At 32.8% G+C, this 10,721-nt stretch overlaps 1 protein-coding gene across 1 annotated transcript; it reads right to left on the bottom strand.

Annotated features, from left to right (window-relative positions):
- Window positions 1–4,966: 4,966 nt before the first annotated feature.
- Window positions 4,967–8,186, bottom strand: LOC144546539 (anthocyanidin-3-O-glucoside rhamnosyltransferase-like). The gene is made up of 2 exons (XM_078295086.1): window positions 7,765–8,186; window positions 4,967–6,033 (listed from the first exon to the last, which is right to left on the bottom strand). The coding sequence occupies exons 1-2, from the start codon at window positions 8,141–8,143 to the stop codon at window positions 5,009–5,011; spliced, it is 1,404 nt and encodes a 467-aa protein (XP_078151212.1). The 5' UTR covers window positions 8,144–8,186; the 3' UTR covers window positions 4,967–5,008.
- Window positions 8,187–10,721: the final 2,535 nt, after the last annotated feature.

Here is a 10,721-nt window from a genome sequence, read left to right as displayed (position 1 = left end):
AAAAAAAAATCAGGGTCGGTTTTTTATAAAAAACCGATCCTAATAGTATAGGATCGGTTTTTTATAAAAAACCGACCCTGGTTTATTTATTTATTTATTTTTTATTATTGTTTTTTTTTGCAGAACCAATTTTGAAAAAAAAAATTGTATCAGGATCGGTTTGTTTATAAAACCGATCCTATTATTTAAGTAGAATTTGAAAATTAAATAAAATTTCTATTAAATAATTAACTTATATTTCTAATATGTAATTTTTTATATTTATTTAAACATAACCATATGAAAAGATTTTCCAAATAAAAGAAAAAAACTATCTGGATCGGTTTTATTGCTAAAAACCGAACCAGATACTATCAGGATCGGTTTTTAGCAATAAAACCGATCCTGATACAATTTTTTTTTTCAAAGTTGGTTCTGCAAAAAAAAAAAAAAATCAGGGTCGGTTTAGGATCGGTTTTTTATAAAAAACCGACCCTGATTTTTTTTTTTTTGCAGAACCAATTTTGAAAAAAAAAATTGTATCAGGATCAGTTGTTCTAAAAAACCGATCCTAATAGTTAAACTATTAGGATCGGTTTTTTAGAACAACTGATCCTGATAGTTCTCAAATTAGGATCGGTTGACTAAAAAACCCGATCTAACTAGTTTTTAGGATCGGTTTTGTTCAGAAAACCGATCCAGATAGGTATTAGTATCGGTTGTTTCATATAACCGATCCAAATAGGCCGATCCTGATTCATGTTTTTCCACTAGTGTGCATGTTTTCTATATTAACAAAACATGTATGATTGCATCCATTCATATATATATACACGTTTTAAATGCAAGCAACCGTGTACAATTCACTCGCGTTCTCTTCACTGACCATGTTCAAAATTTGTATGCATGTGTCAATTTGTAGAAAGGATAAATATTTGTGCATTGACTATTGAGTTCAATTGGATTCTTAATTTATAAATGTTATTAGATTAATTTATGTTGGTTTATAGTTAGCAAATTAACATATATGCGAGCTATTATATTATAAACATTTTATAAGATGTATATATATAGGGATGGGCTACGGTGAGTTGCGAAGTAAAGCGACTATTTTACTTCACGCTCATATTTTGCGATTTTAAAGTTCAAAACGTTGATTTGAACTGTTCATCTTGTTCTCTATATTGAAATGAGCTTGGAGACCAAATTTTATATTTTTTGGAATTTTTTTACTATTTATTAAGCAATTTTGAAAGTCGCTGATCTGATGGTCCAGAAAATTTTACTGTTTTTTACTGTTTACATCAAAACAGCAATTTTAAAAAATGCTTAATAAATAGTAAAAAAATTCCAAAAAATGTAAAATTTGGTCTCCAAGCACATTTCAAAATGGATTAAACATCTAACGGTTCGGATCGATCGTTTGGACTTTCAAAATAAAAATACGACGTGAATTCGAATTAGAAACGCGTTTTACTTCGCAACTCACCGTAGCCCATCTCTCTCTCTGTATATATATATATAGATATATATAGACACACACACACAAATTAAATAGCATGCAACATACAAGCAACATAAATTAATACCACAACAAGCAACATATATAAATTAAATATAAAACATACAAGATAATACATAAAATAAACAAGCCATAATTACATAAGACAGTAGTTCACAACACTAGAAATTAAACAAATTTACATAAATAATTGAATAAAACATCTAATTTAATTCTAAATATCCGTGCTAATGCTACGCTACAATTGCTAATTTGCTGCTTACATATCAACATTCAGACCAATCTGAACACGACCACCCAAACATACCCCTGTGCTCGCGCTATATTAACGAAAGGGATCTCTAGCTAGCACATTCTTTCATGACTCACTTCATTTTCCCTTTATTATGTTTATTTTGTGTGATTGTATGTGGTATGACAAAATAGTGGTTAAACATAGTCGATAAATAGAACAACATAGGTGGTACAAGAGCATAGGTAGCTTAAGTGAGATTTCTCTATTTGAAGTGTCATAAAAGAAAAAGAAGTTCAGAGCACAATGACGATATAGGTCTGGTTGAAACTTGAAAGACGAAGTGGCTGATTGATTAAAAAAATTAAAAACAGAAAACTCTATGGAAAGTGTTGTCTTGTATGACTAGATAAAAAACATTCATATTCTGCTAAAATTCTCGTATTGACTTTAATGGTTCTCAAAATCGATATCTGAAACGAAATAAATAAGTTGATCATAGAAATGGAATCAGATGGTATCGGATATCGAAAAAAAAATAATAATAAAAGTAAACACGTTTGAGACGTTTGAGAAATTAAATAAGGATATGGCCCTCTCATAGAGTTCAATTATATAAAAGAAAAAAATTAAACAAATTGAAACTTTGATATAGTTAAATTGTAATTTCCATTTTTATATGAAAAAAAATGTTACATAAAAGTAAACACGTTTGAGACGACATATTGTCAGATACAAATCAGATCTACCACATGGGTTTTTCAGGTCCAAATCAGAAGTAGCACATAGGTTATTCGGATTCAAATCAGTGTGTGGGCCAAATTAAATCAAATTTTGATTGTGCTGTCAAAAAATTTAACTCAAACAGTACAATAATGCAGAGGATGCGGGGCCCTTCCCCTACCCCCACTCAAAACCTGTAACAAATTACAATTGCAACAGAGTTATTGGGGGCCCAAAACTTTAACGATCGGCCATCAGTGAATTGCATTATTGGTATGGACACGTGTTTCCTTTTCTTTTTCATATTTAATTTTCGTATTAGACAATATCCTTATATTTAATATAATATGGTTCTCACTAATTATTTAGAGGTTGGACTATGGTTCCCACTAATTATTTAAATACTTCTAAAATTACACGGTCTACTTCTAAAATTAGAGGTTGTACTATGGTCCCACAAATTATTTATCCGTACAAAAAAATATTCATCACAATAAACATATACAAGGTGATTATTCAAATATTTTTTACGTATGTATAAATATTTGCATGTATAGGTATAAATACTTGCACAAAGAAATATAAATATTTGTAATACTTGCACGATGAGGTGTAAATATTTGTAATACTTGATATTAATACTTTAATATATCAGCTAGTCTCATATGTGCAAAATATTTGCAAGTATAGGTGTAAATACTTATACGACGAGTTATAAATACTTGTGTGATGATGAGCCCGAAAGTATGTCATTATGGATCTCATTTGAAAGAGAAAATTGCGTAGAAAACGTTCGTGGTTTTAGATTCGCAAAATTCCTCATATATCATGAGAAACGTGGACGAGATTGAAATGAAATAAAAAAAAAATTATATGAATCCCCCCATCATCCCCCCATCTTTTAATAACCCCTCATACACATTTTAAGAGGTGATTTTATTTTTATTTTTTCAATGTCATCCACATTTTTCACCATCTATGATAAATTTTGTGAATCTAAAACCACGAACGTATTCTACGGAATTTTATCTTTCAAATGAGATCTATACTGACATACTTTCAGACTCATCGTCACACAAGTATTTATACCTCATCATGCAAATATTTATATCTATACTTGTAAGTATTTATCCCCAATCGTGTTAACTTTCATAAACTAACTTAACTAACTAGTTAATTAAATTTATTCAAAACACTGTGGTTTTCCAAGTTTAATTAAATTCATAGGTATAAATACTTAGAAGATAATAAATTAATACTTGCAAACTAAGATATTAATACTTGTATGTCTAACTTGATATGACTATATGGTGGGGGGGGGGACCACTCAAACTACATGGAGAGAAGAATCATACACATTTTTAAAGGTGAGGTTTGTTTTTTCAATGTCGTCCACATTTCTTATGATCTATGAGAAATTTTGCAAATCTAAAATCACGAATTTATTCTACGCAATTTTATATTTCAAATGAGATCCATGATGACATACTTTCGGGCTCATCGTCACACAAGTATTTATACCTCATCGGGCAAATATTTATACCTATACTTGTAAGTATTTATCCCCAATCGTGGACCCTGCATCTCTGGATCAACCTTTCCCAATCGTCCCTGCATCAACCTTTTTCTAACAAAAATAGTTGACCACATAGGTATAAATACTTGTAATACTTGATATTAATACTTTTAAATGTCAGCAGTGTTATATGTATAAAATACTAGGTATAAATACTTAAATGATAAGGTATAAATACTTGTGTGACGACAAGCTCGAAAGTATGTCATCATGGATCTCATTTGAAGACGTTCGTGGTTTTAGATTCGCAAAATTCCTTATAGATAGTGAAAAATGTGGACGAAATTGAACAAATAAAATTGAGGAGATAATGGGGGGATGAGAGTGGGGGGGAGGGGGGGGGGGGGGAGGGGGGGGCAATTATTAGGGCCTAGAAAAAATCACCTCTAAAAACGTGTATGGTCCCCCCATCTATACGTAGTTTGAGATTGGTTGGAGAGAAAATTATTTATATAAAAAATGTTCACCTTATATGTATAAATACTTCCGTTCTTAGTGATAAATATTTTTCTGCATAAGTATTAAAGAAAAACAAAATCAGTGCTAGAGTTTTTGTGATCCCCATGGTAGTTATAGAAGTTAATGTGGAGATAAATGCTGAAATGGAAGTGTGGGAATAATTATTAGAATCCATGTAAATTATGTACTGCGTGTATCCATCAAACCAGGTGAGAATCACCAATATTTCCAACTGCATGGATTGAGTTCAAATTTAGCTTCTTCTCTGGAAACCCTTATAATTATATATTCAACAAGGAAAATTCATCTAATTATTATTTATTGAAAATAATAAGGAGTTTCCGTCAATAGATTGCTTACAATAGATTTTTCTTCTTATTTTCCAGCAAAAGTACTTCAATTAATCTGCAAAGAAAAATTCATAACCACATATCCACATAGACTTGGTTCTCAATTATATATTTTTGCAACTGGTACTTTTTTAATACTTCTTTGTTTCTAGTATTGAAGGTTAAATTCAGTTCATCAATTTTTCTTTAGAAGCTATTAGATCTCTCATGCTCTTGACAAGCTCCACCATGAATTTCTCTTGTACCTCCTTATTCATTAGAAACTCCTTCAATTTCTTCTGATTTTGTCTCATCTTCTTGCCTTGAGTCTCCTCTTCAGCCATCACTCTTCTGATAGCTTCACTGATTGCCTCCCTACGGAATGACCCATCAGCCTCATTCCTTTCAACCTCGACACCTATTCCCAACTCATATTCAAACATCATAGAAATTAAGAACTGGTCCACGTTCTGCGGCAGCATCACAAGTTGACAGTCAGCAATCAAACCCTCCATCACAGCACTGAACCCGGCATGGCACAGAAAACACCCGACACTATTATGCTGCAGTATATGTTGTTGTTGCACCCAGCCACAATGCACAATCCCTCTTCCTTTCACTCTCTCTTTGAAGCCCTTTGGAAGTTTCCTATTGAGGATCTCTTCCATGTCCCCTTCTCCGCTCGGGAATTTGAGTACTACCAAAAATGGAAACCCAGTACTTTCAAGTCCAAGAAGTAACTCCTCGACAGCTTCATCGGTCAAAATTGCTTCACTTCCAAACGAACAGTATACAACAGATTTTTCTGGGAATTCAGAAAGCCATTCGGCCCAGTGCTTCTCAAGCTCCCCTAGAGGTCTCTCCGGAACGAGTGGTCCAGCCAATAGCAATTTTCCTTGTTGTGACTTGTAAAACTCAATATATTTCCCTTCCATCTCCATGCATGTCTTGGCAATTGTTCCATCACATTCCTCTGTACATTTTGTGACCCGGTTAAAAGCAGAAGGTTGACCATAAAATCTCTTAAATACATAGAGAAAGTCTGCGGCCTTGTAAGGAGGAACAGATTGGATAGGGGATGAAGAAGGGAAGCCAGCTGGTGCCTTCATCAAGTCTTGTATTGTTGGGTTTGGTCCATGGATCCGACGACAGGCAGCAGTCACGTAGGTCGCACCAACAGCAGAAAAGACGAAAAAGTAGAGCGTTTTAATACCTATAACACATAACAAAAAAAAAAATGTCTTACACATTAATGAACAAGTAGTTAATTGCAAAATTATGTTTTTTTGTTAAATGAATACAACATACAAACTTCAAATCCGTATTTGGTTCACATTGTCGGTTGAATCCAACTAAACCAAAACGGATCATATAATATTAGCGGCAAAGTTTATATTACACAATGTTGTTATTTTAGGAATGTCTGGATGGAGGCTTCATCTCTATGGGAAGTATTTTGTGCATTGTCATCCAATTATTTTTTAATATCTACATAAAACTCTTATTTGATTTTTGAACATGTGCATCTCTTGCACAAAGGATGTTGTCTTTAGCTATTATATCAAAGACTGATTCTCTATACAATTATTATTGAAAAGGGATTTTGAAAACTATGGCAAATCCTTGATTCTACTAAATGGATTGAGTACTTGTCACTTATATATAGTCCAGTCTTGGAGCATTTTATTGTCCATTTTACAATTTTATATTGTCTGTTGGGCTGAATTTTATGATACATTGGTCTGTTTTGAGATTTGTTCAAGCACGGAACCAATTCTGCATATATTTATTACTAATATATATGTAGCTATGTCCAAAAACAACATTTGCCTTTTCCAAACAAAGCATTCACTACAGTATTTAAAACACTACAATTACAATGGATTCTAGAGTATTTAAAACACTACAACGTTTCTAAATTAGACACCCACAACTTTCTTAAACCAAGCACCCACTACACAACATGCTAAAAAATAACCAACCACAATGTCAACTATTCCTAAAATAACTATTTTTAAAATAACCAATTCCTAAAATAACAAATTCAGTTTTTAAGCTGGTAAAAACTGATTCATAAATTATGTGTTTAATTTGAACTTGTTGGCATAGAAATTTAGAAAAGTTGCATATTAAAGCAATTATTTAAAATTAAATTAAATTGAAATTGTGTTATGCGGACAAAATCGAGAATTTTTTTTTGTTTCAACTCGGATACAAACAGAGAGATACAGATGGGCGCCTCTTCTTTTTTTCTTATTTTATTTAATTTTTTTATATGTAAAAATTATGGGCCACCCCACTAATAACAGTATATACGGAAACAGATAAAGAATATAATTTCAGATTAACCCTTAGATTTGTAAGTATTGCAAATAATTCAAGTAATCAAACTGGGTAATTAAAATATAATATGCACATTGTTGGTAAATAGAAGATCATCTCAAATATTGAAAGGAAATTTTGAAAAGTTAGGTTTCAACACAAAGATTACCATCTATTTTTATAATTAAAATAAATGAATTTGTTTACTGAAGCAGACTGCTTAGTTCTTAGTTCTTACATCCACTTTAAAAGTTTTCAATCTGCGTGCAGTTTTAAAATGGCAGCAATTCAACGATTTAAGATCCTCACAATTTATTTATGTCACTCATTTTCCCAAATCAAGAACATCTTACTGATGAAAATATTAAAAAATAGAAGTTAATTATGATCTGATGTTGAGTCTTCCATTCAACAAAGCCTTTGCTAAAAAAAATATTAATAATAAAAAGATGCTCACTGTTCCAACTCGTTGAGATTCTGAAGGGGAAGTTCCCAACTTTTCTTTTGAATTTCACAGAAATGAGAAAAAGATTGACAGATTCGTACTAACAAACAGTAAACTACCTAGCAAGTAAAATATATTCATTACTCCACAACTGAAGTAAAATAAATTTAACCATACCGAGGGGCTTAGCGAGGGATGGCAACCACGCTTGAACAAAGTCGAATATGACAATGTCTGGCCTTGTACGCATCAGGATATCTTCTACTTGAGGCTTTGTCAAGTCAAGAGCGATCTTTAACAGCTCAGCACCATCAGCTGTTACCTCAGCAGTGCTCTCAGCGCCAGGCGGGAGGCCAGCGACATAAGGGAGGTCTAATGGTAGTATAGAGATGAGCGGGGTGGATGGAAGGAGTGTTGTGACACGTGGCACATTTCCTTTGGTTATGAGAAAGGTCACACGTATACTACTGTCGGCAATTGCGATGATCTTGCGAGCCAATTGGATGTACGGGTTGATGTGACCATATGCGAGCCATGGAAACATCATAATATGCATGGTGGTTTCATGGGTGGTTGCGGCAGCACCAGGTAAGGTTATATTTTCCATTTTTTTAAGAAGTTTTCTTCAAGATGGATCTATTTTATGTTCTGATATTTATGAGCAAGGAAAGAGAAAAAATGTGGCCGGGAGGCCTACTTTCATCACTGTTTAACTCTTATCAAGTTTTATTTGAATAAATAATAAAAAAAGTTTTTATTTGGTGCCATTAGTCAGGACCTAAAGTATTCCCGTGGGGGCAGCTGCCCCCCTCCCCTCTGGATTTTAAATTTTAGCAGAGATTGGAATGTTCCGATTGACTTTGCCTCCCCTGAAAATTTTTTTGCGCTCCTCAAAATGTTTGAATTGTAATTCGAGTTAAAATTAAAATATTTTTGTTGAATTATGATTGATAATTAGAATTATAGATTAGAAAATTAGAAATTACAAGTCAGAGTATTGAAAAGTATAAGTTAAAGAAATTTTTTTTATCGAGTATCTAATTAGTTAATGAATTTAATTCCGATTAGCTATTTAAACCCGGTTTGATATTTTTTTTGCCCTCTCCCCTCACCCAGATAAAAATCCTGAATCCGCCCCACCATTATCTCATGTACCCATGGACCCTAAGACCGACACAGCCAGCTCTCTACATAGAAGTTATTCCACGCATCTATTTTTTTAATCTACTCAAGAGTGTATTTTCTCCATATTAACGTGTATAATTATAATATTTTAATGCGATATTTATATATCATTAAAAAAAAAAAAAAAGTAACAACATCAATAGCAGTATTTAGGTTTAGATCTATATTGTCCAATCATAATGTACACAATTATTAAAGGGACCCTGAGAATTTCACCTCTAGTCAGATTGATCCGGATTTTGATCGGACGGTGCATATATACAAGTTAATATTATGTTACCTCAGAGGATAGAATTTGGGTGATTTTCAAGGGTTTCTGACCAGAAGGTAACAGAATATTTAGGTTTAGACCTGGTCCGTTCGATCATCGTATTCTGCATGAATGTGGATTCCATATGTAAACATAAATATTCTGTTACCTGAAAGGATAAGGATTTCGGGTGGATCCGGACCTCTCGATTTTCTCGGGCACAATATTAAACGGATCCTGGATTTTATCTCATGTTGGATTAGTTCGAATTCTGATCAGATAATTCAAATTCAAACTCAAAATTTCATTTATTGTAGGGATTCGGATCTGGATCCACAAAATAGACGGTTCAAGTTTTATCCGGCAAGAGAACTATAGGAAATGAATTTGATGAAATTTGTGCTATATTCGTGCAGCTGAACTGTTTTTTAATTACAAACCTCTCCTCTATATATACCTATAGTAACATAATTCGTGATTAATTCTCATATAATTTGTGTATAATTCATTTTTTTAACGTTTCTGAACAGAACATCTAATAAAACGCAAAAAGAAAATATATATTATATATTTTATTCGCAAATAAAATGCAAATAAAATACTAAGAAAATGGTCAAGCCTCACTATGAACCACGAGAAATATTAAAATTTTCTATTGTAGAAAGTTATACACCACGCCTATCCAAACAAATAGTTAAGATTTTTTTCTCCCAAGCCAGTCCAATTCATATCACCTAAGGTAATACAAAACGTCTGATCTAATCGAACAGCTCAAATCCAAACTCAAAATTTGAGTTACTGGAAAATCGCAGCATGAAAATCACATTTAAGAACAATGAATATATGTGATTAGATCCCAGCCCAAAACCTAACTGTAGCCGTGTCACAGGCCTGTAGACCCCAAAACATAATAAGACATCAGTTATTGTACTGCAACACAGCCTCCCTGTTTTGATGCGTACCGCTTCAATGAACCTCCATCAATCAAGGCATGGATAAATATCTCTAGTCATATCATAAACTAATTTTTTTATTCAAAATAACCTAAACATCATGATATAAACTATTTTTTTTTCCTATTCAAGATAACCTAAGAATCATGTTATTAAAATAAATTTTCAATTTGGGCCTTGAAATAACGCACTACACGCTACGCACTATAGCGCACTGCTATTATTGTTATAGCGATCAATAGCTGACATAACACACTTTTATCCTATAGCTTAACGTTTAAGATTCAAAAATGCTATAGAGAGTTATTTAGAACACTGTTCTCAACCCAAATTAACTGCTCACATATATAGCTTTTCAAAAAGTAGTCATATGCTAAAATCGGAGTTTCGTGCATACAGTTAATATCCCAATTTGATGTTCATATCATGTTGGTCTCTTTTTACGAATATATGTTAACAACTTGCCAATTGTCCCGTAGGATTGCCAAAAATGTAGCTGTGGTTGTACGGTTAAGCCAACAAAAACTGTTAGTTCGTGGCTCATTCAAGAGGGTCTAAAACACCACTACCCGCTTGGCAGTTAATGTGTGTTTACCAAATATATATATATATATATATATACAGAGAGAGAGAGAGAGAGAGAGAGAGAGAGTTTAAGGTGCATTACAATGACATTTCAGCAGCCAGTAAGGGATTAATTGCACCGATAGAGTAGAATTGACATTTATCTGCTGTCATCTACATGT

The sequence above is a fragment of the Carex rostrata genome, chromosome 29 (genome assembly GCF_964058835.1).
Source record: "Carex rostrata chromosome 29, lpCarRost1.2, whole genome shotgun sequence".
In the NCBI taxonomy this organism is placed as follows: domain Eukaryota; kingdom Viridiplantae; phylum Streptophyta; class Magnoliopsida; order Poales; family Cyperaceae; genus Carex; species Carex rostrata.
This window is presented reverse-complemented; position numbering and strand designations above follow the sequence as displayed.